The sequence below is a fragment of the Scomber japonicus genome, chromosome 23, assembly GCF_027409825.1.
Source record: "Scomber japonicus isolate fScoJap1 chromosome 23, fScoJap1.pri, whole genome shotgun sequence".
NCBI lineage: Eukaryota > Metazoa > Chordata > Actinopteri > Scombriformes > Scombridae > Scomber > Scomber japonicus.
In genome coordinates, this window is record NC_070600.1 from 25,494,834 (window position 1) to 25,515,218 (window position 20,385).

General features: G+C 40.5%; 1 protein-coding gene across 1 annotated transcript in view; it reads right to left on the reverse strand.

Moving 5' to 3' along the window:
- lrp6 (low density lipoprotein receptor-related protein 6) overlaps positions 1–20,183 on the reverse strand; it is a 54,251-nt gene extending 34,068 nt beyond the window's left edge. Inside the window, 4 exon segments of the mRNA XM_053313840.1 lie at positions 1,921–2,117; positions 3,291–3,488; positions 15,238–15,634; positions 19,924–20,183. Coding sequence (XP_053169815.1) covers positions 1,921–2,117; positions 3,291–3,488; positions 15,238–15,634; positions 19,924–19,978 — 847 coding nt within the window. The 5' untranslated portion in view covers positions 19,979–20,183.
- Positions 20,184–20,385: the final 202 nt, after the last annotated feature.

Below are 20,385 nucleotides of genomic sequence, written 5' to 3' on the forward strand. Positions count from 1 at the left end.
TGCTCACTGCAAGAAGAGACACAGAGAGTTAAACTACTGCTCACTGCATGAAGAGACACACAGAGAGTTAAACTACTGCTCACTGCATGAAGAGACACAGAGAGAGTTAAACTACTGCTCACTGCATGAAGAGACACAGAGAGTTAAACTACTGCTCACTGCAAGAAGAGACACAGAGAGAGTTAAACTACTGCTCACTGCATGAAGAGACACAGAGAGTTAAACTACTGCTCACTGCATGAAGAGACACAGAGAGTTAAACTACTGCTCACTGCAAGAAGACACACAGAGAGTTAAACTACTGCTCACTGCAAGAAGACACACAGAGAGTTAAACTACTGCTCACTGCATGAAGACACACAGAGAGTTAAACTACTGCTCACTGCATGAAGAGACACAGAGAGTTAAACTACTGCTCACTGCATGAAGAGACAGAGAGTTAAACTACTGCTCACTGCAAGAAGAGACACACAGAGAGTTAAACTACTGCTCACTGCAAGAAGACACAGAGAGAGTTAAACTACTGCTCACTGCATGAAGAGACACAGAGAGTTAAACTACTGCTCACTGCATGAAGAGACAGAGAGTTAAACTACTGCTCACTGCATGAAGAGACACACAGAGAGTTAAACTACTGCTCACTGCATGAAGAGACACAGAGAGTTAAACTACTGCTCACTGCAAGAAGACACACAGAGAGTTAAACTACTGCTCACTGCAAGAAGACACACAGAGAGTTAAACTACTGCTCACTGCATGAAGAGACACAGAGAGTTAAACTACTGCTCACTGCATGAAGAGACACAGAGAGTTAAACTACTGCTCACTGCATGAAGACACACAGAGAGTTAAACTACTGCTCACTGCATGAAGAGACACACAGAGAGTTAAACTACTGCTCACTGCAAGAAGACACACAGAGAGTTAAACTACTGCTCACTGCAAGAAGACACACAGAGAGTTAAACTACTGCTCACTGCAAGAAGAGACACAGAGAGTTAAACTACTGCTCACTGCATGAAGAGACACACAGAGAGTTAAACTACTGCTCACTGCAAGAAGAGACACAGAGAGTTAAACTACTGCTCACTGCAAGAAGAGACACACAGAGAGTTAAACTACTGCTCACTGCAAGAAGACACAGAGAGAGTTAAACTACTGCTCACTGCATGAAGAGACACAGAGTTAAACTACTGCTCACTGCATGAAGAGACACACAGAGAGTTAAACTACTGCTCACTGCATGAAGAGACACAGAGAGAGTTAAACTACTGCTCACTGCATGAAGAGACACAGAGTTAAACTACTGCTCACTGCATGAAGAGACACACAGAGAGTTAAACTACTGCTCACTGCATGAAGAGAGAGACGTGGATATTAACCCTCGTGTCGTCCTCCCGGGTCAAATTGACCCCGTCTCTCTTTTGACTGTTCCTTCTTCCCTCTTTCTTTAATTTTTCCTTCCTTTATCCCCTCCACCCTTCTTTCTTTGCTCCCTCCTCCTTCCTTCCTCCTTTCCTTCCTTGCTTCTCTCCTAAATTCCTTCCTTCCTTCCTCCCTCCCTCCCTACTCCTTTCTTTCTTTCTTTCCTTCCTTCCTTCTGTCCTAAATTCCTTCCTTCCTTCCTATTTTCCTCCTTACTCCTTTCCTCCCTTCCTTCCTTCCTCCCTACTCCTTTCTTTCCTTCCTTCCTCTCTCCCTCCTTACTCCTTTCTTTCTTTCCTTCCTTCTCTCCTAAATTCCTTCCTTCCTTCCACCCTACTCCTTTCCTTCCTCCCTCTTTTCCTCCTTACTCCTTTCCTTCCTTCCTTTTTTCCTCCTTACTCCTTTCCTTCCTTCCTTCCTCCTGTCCTTCCTCTACCGGAGGCCAACAGGAGGGTATATCTATATATAATAATGATAATGATGATAACTACTAACATGGCGGCTGTCTCTTGGGGCTGAAGACGTGGATGTCCATGGGGGAGAAGATGTCCGAGTGGACGACGCGCTGCTCTCCTCCCGTCTGCTTCCTGCAGGCGTGGATGGAGTGAGTGTTCCAGTCGGTCCAGAACAGCGTCTCCTCGTACAGCGTCAGAGCGAAGGGGTGAGGCAGCTCGCCCTTCACCACCACCTCCCTGAAACACACACAGCACCAATCACCAATCAGCTTTGGATAAAGATAAAGATAGCCGGACTTCAAATATATGAATAAAATATTTAATAAAGAATAGATTAGATAGTGTAGATCAGAGGCAGGAGAGGAATGATGGATGGAAGGAAAGATGGAAGGAAGGACAGAATGAAGGAAGAACGGGAAGAAGGAAAGATGGAAGGAAGGAAGGAAGGAAGGACAGAATGAAGGAAGGAAGGATGGATGGATGGAAGGAAGGAAGGAAGGACGGACAGAATGAAGGAAGAAACGGAGGTAGGAAGGAAGGAAGGACAGAATGAAGGAAGGATGGAAGGAAGGAAGGAAGGAAGGAAGGACAGAATGAAGGAAGCAAGGAGGGAGGGAAGAAAAGAGGGAAGGAAGGAAGGACGGACAGAATGAAGGAAGCAAGGAGGGAGGGAAGAAAAGAGGGAAGGAAGGAAGGGAGGAGGGAAGGAAGGAAAGATGGAAGGAAGGAGGGAGGGAAGAAAAGAGAGAAGGAAGCAAGGAGGGAGGGAAGAAAACCACCACCACCTCCCTGAAACACACACAGCACCAATCACCAATCAGCTTTGGATAAAAATGTCCAATACTACAGAAAGATAGCCGGGATTTAAATATATGAATAAAATATTTAATAAAGAATAGATTAGAAAGTGTAGATCAGAGGAGTCAAACTCATTTTCAATCAAGGGCCACAAACAGCCCAATATGATGTCATGTGGGCTGGATCATTAAAAAGATGGAAGGAAGGAAGGAAGGAAGGAAGGACAGAATGAAGGAAGGAAGGATGGAGGGAGGGAAGGAAGGACAGAATGAAGGAAGAAAGGGAGGAAGGAAAGATGGAAGGAAGGAGGGAAGGGAGGAAGGAAAGGAGGATGGATGGAAGGAAGGACGGACAGAATGAAGGAAGGATGGATGGAAGGAAGGACAGAATGAAGGAAGGAAGGATGGATGGAAGGAAGGAAGGAAGGAAGGAAGGAAGGAAAGAAGGAAGGAAGGAAGGAAGAGTTAAAACAGACGGGGTCATTTTGACGCTGGAGAACGACAGGAAGTTAAAATAATGGACAATAGAGCTCGTTAGTGTCTTAATTAATTAACAGCAGTCATGTGACTCATCATCATCATCATCATCATCTTCCTCTCCTCCCCCCCGTACCTGGAGGATCCGTCCAGGTTGCAGCGGTGGATGAAGTTGTGCTTGGCGTCGGCCCAGTAGAGCTTCTGCTGGCTGTAGTCCAGCGTGAGGCCGTTGGGCCAGTAGATCTCTTTATCCACGATCATCGAGCGGTTCGTCCCGTCCATCCCAGCACGCTCGATCTTTGGCACCTCGCCCCAGTCCGTCCAGTACATGTACCTGAGGAGACCAGTATGACCAGTTAGTGTACCTGAGGACACCAGTATGACCAGTTAGTATACCTGAGAGAGAACCAGTTAATACACCTTAGAGAACCAGTATAACCAGTTAACACACCTGAGACAGAACCAGTATGACCAGTTAACACACCTTAGAGATGAAGGAGGGATGAATAGAGGAATAGAGGGATGAAGGGATGAATAGAAATATGATGGAGGGATGAAGGGATGAATAGAGATATGATGGAGGGATGAAGGGATGAATAGAGATATGATGGAGGGATGAAGGGATGAATAGAAATATGATGGAGGGATGATGGAGAGATGAAGGGATGATGAAGAGATGAAGGAGAGATGAAGGAGGGATGAAGGAGAGATGAAGGAGAGATGAAGGAGGGATGAAGGAGTCATGAAGGAGTCATGAAGGAGGGATGAAGGAGGGATGAAAGAGGGACGATAAAGGGATGAAGGAAGGATGAAGGGATGAATGGAAGGCAGGTTTTTGTCTCTTCAGTTGAACTCAAACTACAAACAGACTCAACTTCCCAGCATGCATTGCTTGCTGCTGGTCATGTGACCGCCGGCTGTTATTAACCCTTTAATGACTCTTTAAGTCAGAGCACTGGTTACTGACAGTTAAAAGCTTTTATTAAACAGGCTCGTTACTAGAGTTACTATAATTTATAGTTATAATAAATAAATATATAATAAATATATAAAATAATAAATAAATAATAAATAAAATAATAAATATATAATAAATAAATATATAAATTATAAAGTAACAGCAGTGTATTTAAATTTAAACTCTTAAACTTCTTTAAAACCAACACTGAACCTGCAGTAAAGTTTTGGGGGGGGGTGGGGCTCCACCGCTGTGCAGCTAATTGTCGTCTTTGTTTGCTTTAATTAGCATCACAGCTGGACCTCTAACCCCCCCTCCCATCCCTCCTCCCCTCCCCCAGGACAGCGGGGGGGGGGGGGGGGGGGGGGGGGGTAGTTAACTCTCACCGGAGGGGAAAACACAACCAGCAGCCAAAACAACCCCCCCCCCCACCCCACCACACACACACACACACTTCCTGTCTGCTTCTCCTCCATCAGCTGTCAACTAAAAGGCAAAACTCTAAAGTCTCTAAAGTCACAAACCTCCCCCCCCCCCCCCTCCCCCCCCCCCGATATTTTATCAAAATTAAGTCAAAAGAATTAAGTCTCAAATTTTGAGAACTAAGTTTTAATTTTTCAAAACAAACTAATTTGAGGAAAAAAGTCATAATAAATAAAAGTCAGTAATATTATGAGAAAAAACTTATTATTTATTACAGGGAAGTAAAATAAAATGTTGTAATAATAAATTTGGAAAAAAGGAAAAAGTGAAAGTAAAAGGTGAAAGGGGGCAAAAAAAAAAGATACAAAATTAAAAAATTAAAAATATTTCAAGAGTGAAATTCTAAAATATTGAGAAAAAATATGTCAAAGAAAAAAATGCAATATTTTGAGAATAAATCAAATAAAAAGTATTTTTTTTTTTTTTTTTTTTTACATAATTTTTTTTGCTGAAACAAAAGTTGTAATATGAAGAAAAAAATACAGAATTAAGTCACACTGGATTTATGTAAAAAGTCGTATTTCAGGAATAAAGTTGGTGGGAAATCTTTTTGCAAAAACAAAAGTTATGAATATAAAGAAAGAATAAAATCGTAACATATGGAAGTAAAATGCTGCCCGGTTGATTTGACGTTAACGAACATCGTGATCGTCTCGTTAACTTCACTAACCCTAACCCAGCAGCTCTCAGACGTCTGAAACTAAACACGGTGCAGGAATCTTTGGTCCGAGTGAAACCTCCCGTCGGCCGTTCGCTCACACGGAGACGATCTTTGAGTCGCTGCGAGGTCGCAGAGAAGCGGCTCCTTAATGAGTCCAATTACACGGCTTTTAAAATGTGTGTGATGTAATGATGAGGACACAGAGCCTCTTTGTCACACACACACACACACACACACACACACACACATAGACAGACACACAGACAGACAGACACACACACACACACACACAGAGACACACATGCAGACACACATGCAGACACACACACACGCAGACACACACAGAGACACACAGAGACACACATGCAGACACACACACACACAGAGACACACACACACAGAGACAGACACACACACACAGAGACACACACACACAGAGACAGACACACACACAGAGACACACACACACAGAGACACACACACACACACGCAGACACACACAGAGACACACACACAGAGACAGACACACACACACACACACGCAGACACACACAGAGACACACACACACAGACAGAGACACACACACACACACAGACACACACACACACACAGAGACACACAGACACACACTCACACAGAGAGAGAGACACACACTCACACACACACGCACACGCACACACACACACACAGACACACAGACAGAGACACACACACACACACACACACACACACAGAGAGAGAAGAGGACGAGAAACCAGCAGGAACTGCCTCCACAAAACACTCATCAATCAATCAATCACTACTTCCTGTCGGCTGTAACGACTTCCTGTTCATAAAAAGTCATAAAAAGCTTCAAATCATCACTTTAAACAAGCTGCAGAATCCTACCAGTCTCCCAATCTGCAGCTTCTGTTTATTAAACATCAGAAAATAATGAATAATATTTAATTTATTAGAGCTTGTGGTATTTATCACTTTTAATAAATGAATTAAAAATATGAAATCATTATAAAAACAGCTGCTAATTAATATCCACATGTCCACAAAGCAATAAATCAACTAGTAGCTGAAATAATCTAAATATTCACTATAATCTATTAAATCAGAGACACTAAAACAAGTTTTAATAGTGTAAGAAAAAAGTTATAATATCTTTAAACATTATTATTACAAGGAAAATATAATGAAGTTATTAAATACTGTGAAAAAAAGGGAAAAAACTGCAATATTTTGGGAAAAAAATGACAAAATTTCCCCAAAAAGTTGCAAAATTTCTAAAATAAAGTTAAATTTTTGAGGGAAAAAAAAATCATAATTGTGCAAAAACAAACGTAACATAAAAATAAAGGAAAAAATATATCAAAGCAAAAAGCTGCAATATAAAAAATAAAGTCATAATAATTTTAAATAATCTAAATATTCACTATAGTTTATTAATCTGTTAATTTGTTGGATTTATTACTTTAAAATGAAATTATTAGTTAACTATTGCACTAATTATTATTATTTAACTGTTTAAACTGATTATTATTATTATCTGGTTTATGATCTCTTTCTAATGACCTTTATTAACCCTCCTGTTGTCCTCAGGTCAAGGAAGGAAGGAAGGAAGGAAGGAAAGAAGGAAGGAAGTAAAGAAGGAAAGGAGTAAGGAGGGAGGGTGGAAAGAAGGAAGGAAGGAAGGAAGGAAGGAAGGAAGGAAGGGGGGAGGGATGAAGGAAGGAAGGAAGGAAAGGAGTAAAGATGAAAAGAGGAAGGAATTTAGGAGAGGAGGAAGGAAGGAAAGGAGTAAGGAAGGAAGGAAGGAGAGAAGGAAGGAAGGAAGGAAGGAAAGAAGGAAAGGAGTAAGGAGGGAGGGTGGAAAGAAGGAAGGAAGGAAGGAAGGAAGGAAGGAAGGAAGGGGGGAGGGAGGAAGGAAGGAAGGAAGGAAAGGAGTAAAGATGAAAAGAGGAAGGAAGGAAGGGAATAAGGAGGGAGAGAGGAAGGAAGGAAGGAAAGGAGTAAGGAGGGAAAGAGGGAGGAAGGAAGGAAGGAAGGAAGGAATTTAGGAGAGAAGGAAAGAAGGAAAGGAGAAAGGAGGGAGGGAGGGAGGAAAGGAGGAAAGGAGGAAAGGAGGAAGGAAGGAAGGAAGGAAGGAACAGTCAAAAGAGATGGGGTCAATTTGACCCGGGAGGACGACAGGAAGGTTAAAACATCTCACCATCAGGTCCATTTAGTATCTGGAGCTTTTAAAGATCACTCAGTCTTTAGGTTTTGTGGAGAGAACGAGGCATTTAAAGACCCGACACACAGTGGGAATTTACAGCGTTAATGTTCGACTGATTATTAAAGTCAAAGAGTTTTAACGTCTCTGTTTCATAAATATTCTGATTAATGTGAAAATGACTGAAACACTGAGCTGCTGAGCTTCTCCATGTTCAGTCCAAGCTTTAACTGAGGGTGCAGAGCTGGGAGCTGAAACGTCCGACGGTCTTTAAACGCAGCATCTGACTGACTGACTGAAGCTTTAAAAACATTCTGCAGGTTTGATTATTGTGACTTTTTTTTTCTGTTTTCCAGTCTGAACAATGTGGTGGAGGGCCGAGGCGGAGAAATGCCGAGCACTACCCCCCCCCCACACCCCCCCCTCTCTCTCAACCCCCCTCCCCCCAAACCACAAGAGCTGCATTGTGTTTGGTACCTGATGCATTAATCATCCCGGTTGAACCGAGTCCAGCTCTGCGTTCCATCGTGGATTTGAAGAACCAGTTTTTCCCTCAAAGACTCAAAGCAGCAGCTCAAATCCTACAAATCACCAACTTTCCTCTCTTCTTCTTCTTCTTCTTCTTCTTCTACTACGTGTAATAAAGCAGTACTTACAGCATCACTACTTTTAACAGAAGAAGAACTGTTTGTATTTTTGGGAACTTTTGCTGCTGACTCAGAAATGTTTATAAAGAAACCCCGTCGGTTTTGACTGTTCCTTCTTTCTTTCCTTCCTTCCTTCCTTCCTTCCTTCCTTCTCTCCCTCTGTCCCTTCCTCTTTCCATTCCTTACCTCCTTCTCTCTTTCCTTCTTTCCTCCCTCCGTCCTTTCCTTCCTTACCTCCTCTTTCTTTCCTCCCTCCTTTCCTTCCTTACCTCCTTCTCTTTCTTTCCTCACCCCCCCCTACTTTCCTTCCTTACCTCCTTCTCTTTCTTTCCTCCCTCCTTCTTTCCACCCTCCCTCCCTCCTTTCATTCCTTCTTTCCTCCCTCCCTTCCTTCCTTCCTTGACTCAAGGACAACAGGAGGGTTAAAAAAAGAGTCAAATAATAAAATAACATCAGAACTGACAGCAACTCTAGATTCATGGATTCATCTGCAGATTATTAAACAGCTTCACAAACTTTTGACTTTATAATTTCAGTCGTCTGCTAAACTCAAAATCCCCAAAAAAAGACAAAAGAAAAGCAGAAAATCTCCACGTTTAATAACTGCAGCTCTTTTTTAGATCTTTTACATTAACAAGCTGCTGATGTGTCAAATAAAGGAAATATATTATAATTATAATTATTATTATTGCAAAAAGCTGCAGTGAAAATGTTTCCATGTAAATTATGAATAATAAATTAAAACCAGTGAAGTTAAAGTTATAATGACAGATTATTATTATTATTATTACCTGCAGAAGTGTCAGGATGATAAATATAAAGTTGTTGATTTAATATCTTATTTCTGTCATTATGTGATAATAATAATAATGTGTTTATTAATCTTTATGATATTTTTGCCTCTTCGTTGGAAATGATGAAGCAGCAGAAGAGAAATAAACTAATAAACTAATAAACTGAATCTGAATAAAAGTTCTTTACAGCTTCATGGTTTCAATGTGATTTTTATTTTTTAATTAAATAACTTTTTTTCTTTCACTCGTCTTTTAGTCCGACCGACAAAACCCCAAAAACGTTCAGAGAATCTCCACGTTTGAGAATTTTAACGTTTCAAACGTCTAAAAACGAGAAGCAGTCAGCGTCTCGTCTGAGTGGTGTAACTATAATAACCTGTCATCGTTTAATGTGTTAATCTTTTATTTGTTTAATCTTTTCATGCTTCACACTTTTGTTTTTATTGTCTTGAAGAGGAAGTTAATATCTATCATTCTTTTGTGGTTACACCATTTGACATTTTCAGGAGCATTCAGTCTTTCTTTTGGTAAAAAATGGTTTAAATGTCATTTAAATGATATAAAACCAACAAAAATACTAAATGTACATTTTAACAAACCTGATGCTGCTTTTAAAACTAGTTTAACTGATTTATTAATTCATCATCTTACCAACATTTATTATCACTGAGCTTTATATAGATATTATAATAAGAAGTACAAGTGTCATTTTACTCCAGATATTGTAAAGAAAGCTCATAAAGTCTATTTATTAAAAGCCTGGAGCGGTTACAGAGTTCCCACCCGTCCGGGACGCTCGCAGGAGTAAAACTAACACACCCACACAGAGGCAGCATTTCATTGGTCAACAGCACATCAGGCGCCTTCTTTGACAAACAGAGGAAATCTGAGCAGAAACAGCTGATCTAAAAAATAAATAACTAACTAACTAAAGGAGCTGTCTGAGACTCTCACGTTCTCAGACTCTAACAGACCGAAGGAGGGAAGGAATTAAAGCGAGGCCCCCGGAGCGCAGCGTCGTCCTCTGGCAGAGACTCCGCCGGGAAAAAACTAAAACAGCTGCGGCGACAACAAAAGAGTCTCTGTGAGGCGACACGCAACCAGACAACAGGAACAAGGACAGGAACCAGGAACGAGGACAAGAACAGGAACGAGGAACAGGAAACAGGAATGAGAACAGGAAACAGGAACGAGAACAGGAACGAGGACAGGAAACAGGAACGAGGACAAGAACAGGAACGAGGAACAGGAAACAGGAATGAGAACAGGAAACAGGAACGAGAACAGGAACAGGAACAAGAACAGGAAACAGGAACGAGGACAGGAAACAGAAACGAGAACAGGAACTAGTCTCGACCATATTGTCAAAATATTGGTATCAAGATATTTGGTCAAAAATATTGTGATATTTGATTCTGCTCATATCGTCCAGCTGTGACAATAACGGTCGGCAAGATCATCTAATCAAAAATATCTTTAAAAATTAGTTTTAAAAGCAGAATCAGGTTTGCTGCTCCTGAAAATGTCAAATGGTGTAACCACATTAAATGTTTATCCACAAATAATTACTTACTAAAATGTTTTACATGATTGCCCAGATTAAATTTAACACCTTTAAACTAAACTATCGACCCAGATAAACGGATACCAAGTAGAATCTAAACGTCTCCCTCTCAATCGATCCTTTTAACACCCAGAACTAGAAAGTGTGACTATATGTACGGACTTGCTCTCAGCCAATCAGCACCAGCGTTCTTTGATTTAATGTGGAGAATCTGAGTTAGCGCGTTTAGCAGTTTAGCAGCTACGATGCCCCCTAAACGCTCTGAAGTGATGCTAAACTACACAGTTACACTACAGATAACACACCACATGTGTTAATGTTTATCTGATGAAGCTCTCAGCTGGTATCAGGATCACTTTAAGAGGACTTGGATTGGTATCATAGTTTTTTAAATGATACCCAGCTCTCTCTCTCTCTCTCTCTCTCTCTCTCTCTCTCTCTCTCTCTCTCTCTCTCGTCTTCATAGTAAGATGAAATGTTTTAACCACAGATTAAACTTCTAACAGCTGGAGGAGAATAATCACGCAGACGGAGGACCTGATGGAGACTCTCGACACACCGGCACGAAAAACAACCGACCATCGTGTTAAAGTACATCACCTCTGCCTGAGACCAACTCTGAGTTTCACTTAAAAAACGTAATAACGGGATAATGACGCTTTTTCTCTTTCCCTGGCCTGCCAGCAAGACGTTTCCATGGTTACGCAGCAGTTCATCAAAACAGTCACAAAACTTCCCTTTTCTTTCGTGTCCTACAGCACGACTTTCAAACTAATATGTTTCAAGGGGAAGTACATTAGTTTGAAAGTTATGCAACGTGACACAAAAATTTGTGTTTCACATTATATAACGTAATAACGGGACAATGCTGGGTTTTTTTTTCTCTTTTCCTGGCAGCAACACGTTTCCATGGTTACGCAGCAGTTCATTAACACAGTCACGAAATTTTAATCTATCGTTTCGTGACCACGGACACGAATTGTCCCTTTTCTTTCATGTCCTACAGCAGGGCTTTCAAACTAATATATTTCAACAGGAAGTACTTTAGTTTGAAATCTGTGCTACGTGACACAAAAAGTGATGAAGCTGGTATCAGGATCACGTTACGGGGACTGGTTCGTTAAAAAACAGTCACGAAATTTTAATCTTTCGTTTCGTGACCACTGACATTAACTTTCCTTTTTTTTCGTGTCCTACAGCAGTTCCATGTTTCAAATTATAACGTAATAAAACAGGATAATTATGCTTTTTTTCTTTCCCTGGCCTGGCAGCAACACGTTTCCATGGTTACGCAGCAGTTCATTAACACAGTCACGAAATCTTTATCTATAGTTTTGTGACCACAGATACGGGTTTTCCAATTTTTTGTGTCACTCAGCACGACTCTAAAAACTAAAGTATCTCAGTGGGAATGTAATGACGTACTCTGTTGGTGTCAGGATCACTTTAAGGATTCTTGGGTTGGTATCGTCTTTATTAAACGATAGCCAGCAGTAATCAGAGCGGATATCGGCCTCACGTATCGGCGTGACTTTAATCTGCGATACGTTGGCGGATCAAACACTGAAGAGTTTCCATGAATAGAAACCCAGGAGAGAGAAGAGAAAGAAAAGACAGCGCGACGGAGACCGACAGCACCGCCTCTCCCCACCTCAACTCAAATTTAAATAAAACTAATGAATACATTACGAGCCTCTTTTATCTGAGTCCTAATGGATTTACATCCTAATCCAAACGCCTCTGTGGAGCCTGACTGCAAACATGGAGGAACACCATCACTTACTGCTCTGTTCTACACCGACTCTGGATTCATTTATTCATTCATCAATTCATCAAGTCTTTTTTTAATATCCCAAATTCTGTGATTTAGCTTCTTTAACATGAATATTTTCTGCTTTCTTTATGACTGTAAACTGAACGACGTCTGTTTGACTTTTCACCATATTCTAACATTTTATACACTAAAAAACTAATTCATAGATTTATCAAGAAAATAACAGATCTGTGCACACAGGTTATTTTTATTAAATGGTTTGTTTTTTAGATAGTTTAAGATACTGCAGGGCACTTTTAGCACACCAAGTATTGTATTATTATTTATTACATGTATATACAGATATATTTGTTTTATTGGTACAATTTTGGGTTATTTTTATTTTGTCCATCGGAGAGTTGGAGATGTGTTTCTATGTGATGTTATGTGTTGATGTAGCTGCTGTAAACCATCTATCGCTGTCTATTAATAACAATAAATATTAGTTACAGATCTACATACATCATAGTACATTTATGTTTATTAAGATTTCACTTTGAGCTTCATAAAAATGATAACGGACACTGTTCCCTAACATTTTATAGATTAAAAAATGTTATTCATTATTCAAGAAAATAATCTATAGATGAATTAATAATAAAGAAATAATTGTTAGTTGCAGTTCTACGTACATGGTGATGAATTTGGGTTTATTAGGACTTCACTGTAATAAGACATTAATTGCAATCTGGGCATTTTATTTAAATGTGCAGATTTCAGATGACGTCTAGAATGAGACAAACTACTAACAACACAAATTAAATTTAAATTAAAAGTCAAGGCTTTCTGTTGATTTTCAGTATTTTTCTAAAAAACTGTATACTTTTACACATTTAATCTGCATCTTTACCTTTCAACTAAAACATTTATACACACACACACATACACATACAGTGAGGTTTATATCAGTGTCCATGAGGTTCAGTTTAAATTTAAAGGGTTAAAATGTGAAAATAAACGTATGAATAACTTCACACATCCAGCATCAAATTTCTGCTTTTAATCCATTTAGAGAGAATATATTAGAAGATTATGGCACCTGATGCTGCTTTTAAAACTATTTTAAGATATTTTTTTAATGAACTCATTTTGCCAACTCTTATTTGTCCCTGACACACAACATTAAACTAACTGTAGGTCGTAGCGTTTCTCTTTTATACGTTACTTTTGTGACTGTAAACACAATTTTCGTCTCATTCTTTTTGTTTATTGAGTAAAATCTGTTTGTTTTTAACTCATAAACACATAAAATAAAATAAACCCTGCAAGAATGTGATTCATTTACTGCTGATCGACCTTCATGTTGTATGAAATGAGTCAATACTGATGTTTTGCAGGTATTTGTTAATATTTCTGACTCATTTTGCAGAGAACAGATGAAGGGAGAGGCTGCAGACTGAGCGTATGTGTGTTTATACTCCTGCAGACTCTCTCCGTCGATCTCGAGCCGATACAAGACATTCCTGAGCTGCTCGCGTCCTCACAACACACTGACGCTGTTGTTCAGCAGACAGCAGCTCAGACTGATCTGATCCTCCTCCTCCTGTTGTTGTTCAGCCTGTGAAAGCCTCGCGGTGCGTTCAGGTGCAGAACAAAGTCAAGTAGAGCAGGTGAACGATAACTCGGCTGGCTTTATCTGAGTCTAAACGTCTGTTATCTTGTTTACTCGTCTGTGTTTATTTACTCTTTAGTGTTTATTGTTTTTCTCTGTAAATAAATATATCTGACTTTGACTCAACTCGTCATCCTAGTCGACATTTTTCACCATTTAACAAACAAACTGATCACTGATGAAAAATCAGTCGTATCTCTAAATAATGAATAAATTAAATGAATGTATTGCTGCTGTTTCAGTAATCAGAGTGAGAGCAGAGAGATCCAGAAACATCTGTAGACTGTTGCTGGCTACCGTTAGCACCCAGGCTAACGTTAACCCAAATGTCAGCATGAGCATCCATATTGGGATTAACTCCCATTCTGTTAGCTCCCAGGCTAACGTTAACTCCCACTCTAATGTTAACTCCCAGGCATTTCAAACCAAGGGGCAACTCAATGTGCTAACGTGAAGTCCCCCTGTACCGTTAGCTTCCAGGTTACGTTAACTTCCAGTCCAACATAAACTCCAAGGCTAACGTAAAGTCCAAGGCTGTGATCTGAAATCACGCACTACATCATGACTTGGCCTTTTGTATAGTGGGAATTATTATAGTGGACTCAAAGTTTCCCACAAAGCATCACAAAAAGTTGTGTACAACCGATGTTCTACTAACCGAGCAATATTTACCAAAATGGACAGTCCACAACCGGCGCTGATGTTTCATGTGACGTAAGTACCGGCCTGAGTAGCGTCCAAAAGGGTTTCTTTATTTTTGGCAATGCGCTCCCTCTATGGTCCACTATGCTGGACTCCCGATGTAATGACTAGTGAGAAGGGAACAAGTGATTTCGGACACAGCCCCGCTCATCACTGACCCATCTGTCAATCAATCAATCTTTATCTATAAAGCGCCAAATCACAACAAAGTCATGTGAAGGCTCTTTCCACATAGAGCAGGTCTAAACCCAACTCTTCAGGTTTCATTTAAAGAGACCCAACATTCAACAGGAAGAACCCTCAGAACCAGACTCAGAGTGGGAGAACATCTTTTAACAGGAAGAACCCTCAGAACCAGACTCAGAGTGGGAGAACATCTTTTAACAGGAAGAACCCTCAGAACCAGACTCAGAGTGGGAGAACATCTTTTAACAGGAAGAACCCTCAGAACCAGACTCAGAGTGGGAGAACATCTTTTAACAGGAAGAACCCTCAGAACCAGACTCAGAGTGGGAGAACATCTTTTAACAGGAAGAACCCTCAGAACCAGACTCAGAGTGGGAGAACATCTTTTAACAGGAAGAACCCTCAGAACCAGACTCAGACTCTGTGGTTCTATCGGAGGATCGGTCTGAGCGGACTCACCCTCGTCCCGGGTCCAGAGCGATGGCTCTCGGCTGGTCCAGCTCCTGCCAGAACAGAACTTTCCTCAGAGACCCGTCCAGCTCCGCCACCTCTATCCGATTGGTCTCCGAGTCCGTCCAGTACAGTTTACTCCCCAACCAATCGCAGGCCAGTCCGTCGGGGGAGGCCAGGCCCGGGACCACGATCTGCACGGCGCTGGCCCCCGACTGGTTGAAGACGGTGCGTTTGATGGCCTCCTCGCTCACGTCGCTCCAGTAGATGAGGCCCTGCGAGTAGACGTAGTCCACCGCGGCCGCGTCCTCCAGCCCCCCCACCACCACCGTGGCGTTGGCCTTCTCGTGGGCCGCGTCCACCAGCCGAAGGTCCCGCCGGTTGGCATACAGCAGCAGCGGCACGCCTGCAAACACACACACAGCGTTTATAAGAGGAGCGTTCTGGAGCTTTCAACCAAATCACTGTCTTCACTTTTACATTATTATGACAAGGTTTAAGAATCTCGTCAATTAGCTGATAATCACTTCTGGTGTTTGATTATTGTTTCAACCTTTCTTTAGTTTCTGCTTTTCTATGTTTCAAATCTTTATTTACAGGTCAGTGATGTGTTTTAGTGTCCATGTTGGTTTAGTTTAAATTTAAAGGGTTAAAATGTGAAAATAAACGTATGAATAACTTCACACATTCTTTTTTTGTGGACCCAGCATCAAATTTCTGCTTTTAATCCATTTAGAGAGAATATATTAGAGGATTATGGTAAAAATGTCTAAGTGGTGTAACCATAAAAACTTTGGAAGGAAGGAAGGGAGGAAGGAGAATATATTAGAGGATTATGGACATTTTTAGTATTTTCTGATGTTTGAAATGAAACTCTAAATAAAACAAACAGTTGATTATCACCATGGTAACAGATTCATCTACTGATGATGATCGTAGCTCTTTATCATTATAATAATCAGTAGATGTAGCCTAACTTCTGTTTCTGTTCACAGTCTGTTAGATTCTGTTTAAAGAAGGCTGAGACGTTGATGAGTCTTTTCTCTATTAGTTGATAAATGTTTAAAACTGTTCTGGCCTCAGTACAAACATCTTTAATACTCAATTTTTTGTCATAATTATCAAATAAAGCAGCATTTCTTTTAATAAACTGACTGAAATGATGAATCACTTCTGAAAATGGTTGCAGAGTTGTTCTTGTCTGTACATCGGACCCCTGCTCGGTCCAGTACGTGGACAGGACCGGATCATTTCTGGGTTTTTATTCCAGGACTGTGTCTGAACCTGGACGTCTAGCGGAGGACTGACGGCTTGCTGAGAGGCAGTCTGGGACTCGTGCTTCCTCTCCGCTGGCTCTTGGCACTCAGCCCGACCCACAATCTGACACATCCAGCGCTACACGGCATCGGATCAGCGGCGAGGTCACCGCGAGCCCCCCCGCCGCTCCGGCTGCAGGCCTGCTTTCACTCCTCTCAGGGGGAACTTCCTTCCCCAAATATTTACTACATTAATACATCAGAACCTGCAGAGAGGCTGCTGAAAACCCCCAACCTGGGCCAGATTCACACATTACTGCTACATATGTACTGTATACTGTATTATACATTACTGCTACATATATACTGTATACTTTATTATTACTGTTATATTATATACTGTATTATACATTACTGCTACATATATACTGTATACTAACCCTAACCCTTATAATCACTATTACTGCTACATATATACTGTATACTTTATTATTACTGCTACATATATACTGTATACTGGATTATTACTGTTATATTATATACTGTATTATACATTACTGCTACATATATACTGTATACTTATTATAATCACTTTATTACTGCTACATATATACTGTATACTTTATATTATACATTACTGATCTACTACATGTTGTTGCTGCTCTAGAAGTGAAGAGTAAAGATATAATAAAGATATAATAAAGATATAAAGGAGCAGATTAAATGATCGTTGCTGCTCCTTTAAACATTTATAAACATGGTGACTAAAAACTGACCTGAGTCGACATGTTTCATTAAACCATGTAAATAATATTTAAATAAAACAGCTCGGTCACACAACAAGAACAGATGACTCTGCTTTAACTCTTCTATGTGGGATTTTAACCTGAATTCATTTCTACAAATCATTTTAAAAAGTTTCATACATTTAAATAAAAGGAGCCGCCACATCTCCATGGCAACAAGTCTTTTACAGCTAAAATCTGTCTGATCATTATTTTCATTATCGATTAATCCATTGATCGTTTTCTGCATTAACGTTGATCACTGTTGTTTCATTTTGTCCACAACATTCAGATATTCAGATTATTGTCGTAGACGAGTAAAGAAATCAGAAAGTATTCACATTAAATGACATTAAATGATTTGTTAGTGAGATAGTTGGCAGCGTGAAACAGAAAAACAGAAAACTAGAAAAGCATTTCTGATTTGTAAAAGTATTGATTCATGTTGATCAACTAACTGATTAATTATTGCAGCTTTGAAGTTTTTACTGATCATAAAAACACCAAAACATCAATAAGTGATTATAAATGTAAACTTAAAGCTGATAAATAAAGTGAGTTAAAATCACTCCTGGTTTCATTCATTGATAAAATCGATCCTTTGGAGAAACTAACAGTTAGTATAACATTGTCTAAGTGGTGTAACCATAAAAACTTTGTACCAAATAATTCAACTTGCTTAAAAACAGTAAATAGTCAATAAAACACCTTCCTTCCTTCCTTCCTTCCCTCCTTCCTTCCTTCCTTCCTTCCTACCTAACACCATATCAACTAGTTTGGCATGATCTTACATCCTTCCTTCCTTCCTTCCTTCCTTCCTAACACCATATCAACTAGTTTGGCATGATCTTACATCCTTCCTTCCTTCCTTCCTTCCTACCTAACACCATATCAACTAGTGTGGCATGATCTTACATCCTTCCTTCCTTCCTTCCTTCCTTCCTACCTAACACCATATCAACTAGTGTGGCATGATCTTACATCCTTCCTTCCTTCCTTCCTTCCTTCCTACCTAACACCATATCAACTAGTGTGGCATGATCTTACATCCTTCCTTCCTTCCTTCCTTCCTTCCTACCTAACACCGTATCAACTAGTGTGGCATGATCTTACATCCTTCCTTCCTTCCTTCCTTCCTTCCTTCCTACCTAACACCATATCAACTAGTTTGGCATGATCTTACATCCTTCCTTCCTTCCTTCCTTCCTTCCTTCCTTCCTACCTAACACCACATCAACTAGTGTGGCATGATCTTACATCCTTCCTTCCTTCCTTCCTTCCTTCCTTCCTTCCTTCCTTCCTACCTTCCTTCCTTCCTACCTAACACCATATCAACTAGTGTGGCATGATCTTACATCCTTCCTTCCTTCCTTCCTTCCTTCCTTCCTAACACCATATCAACTAGTGTGGCATGATCTTACATCCTTCCTTCCTTCCTTCCTTCCTTCCTTCCTACCTAACACCATATCAACTAGTGTGGCATGATCTTACATTATAACTTTTATATTAAATAAAGCTAATGGAATACTATTGTTCTAAATATTACATTTCATCTGGTAACCATGGAGACCAGGAAACATTTACATGTTTTAAATGAAGTCATTATTAGTATAAGTCCACTTAAACACACTGTAGCTGATCACATATTTAATATCTATCATTCTTTTGTGGTTACACCATTTGACATTTTGTGGTTACACCATTTGACATTTTCAGGAGCATTCAGTCTGACTTTTGGTAAAAAATGGTGCAAATGTCATTTAAATGATATAAAACCAACAAAAATACTAAATGTACATTTTAACAAACCTGATGCTGCTTTTAAATCTAGTTTATGATTATGATTATGATTTATGAATTCATCATCTTACCAACATGTATTTGTTACTGAGCTGTGCATAAATATTAAAATGATAAGTAACCATGCTGCTTTATCTGTCATTGTATTCCATAAATTGTAAAGAAAGCTCATAAAGTATATTTAATAAAAGCCTGAAAGGACAGGTATGATGTACTCAGTTAAAGAATACCCCATTATTAGTATAAGTCCAATTAAATACAATCATAATGTATCATTGTTTTGTGGTTACACCATTTGACATTTTCAGCAGTATCCAGTCTTAGTTTTCCCTCAGCTTGCTCAGATTCATGGACTCCTGAGGAGCTGAGTGTGTTTAGCAGGTTGTGGAGCTGCAGGCTGTGCTAGCATTTGTTGTGCTAGCAGCTGAATCTGTTTTTAAGTTACAAAACCTGCAAGTTTCACCCTGAACTCTGCTGAACGCGGATCCTGGGTGCTGCTGGGTGCTGCTGGGTGCTGCTGGGTGTGTGTGCAGACAGTCTGCTGAGAGATTTAGATGTTTTTTTGTTTCCTGCAGCTAAGTTGGCTACCAGTGAAGCTATATGTGTGTGGTTTCATCCTCCTTGCAGGCGGATCAGCATGCATAGCTGTGGCTGGCTAACATTAGCTCCACTCAGGAGCAATCAGGCCCAAACATTCACCTTTTTAAAAACCGGATTTTCTGCACCGGTAGCAGCACAATCCCACATCTACACACCACCAACAGACGGGAAACAGTGCGGGGAAGGTGGATTAGTTGGAGGTTTTGCAGAGCTTTGGGGTTTTTTAGTTGTTTTCTTTAAAAGCAAGAACTCACCTCGTATGAGAAAACAAAAACTACACAACAACAGGCTCCGCAGCACGACACCCATCTTCCGCCTGTTTGTGGCCCAGGAGCTGCAGCTCAGGCCGGGCTTCCCATCGCTGCTCCCCCGGCTTAGATTACTGAACTCCGGCCGCGATGCGAGCTCTAAACGCCGCTTAGATGATCCACACTAACATCCCGGCTGCTGGCTGCTTGCTAACTGCGTCGGATCAACTCTCGGTCGGTGTCTCTCTCTACATTGTCCTGCGGGAGATCCGTCGTCTCCTTCCGCTGTGAGGAAGCTGCTCCCTCCTCCTCCTCCTCCTATTCCTCCTGTTCCTCCTCCTCCTCCCATTCCTCCTATTCCTCCCATAGAATACCATAGAGAGCCTTTATTGTCATTGTACAAGAATAAAGGGTAATTAGGGTCATGTGGGACACTTCAGATTCATTCTTGTTTACCTAATTTACATA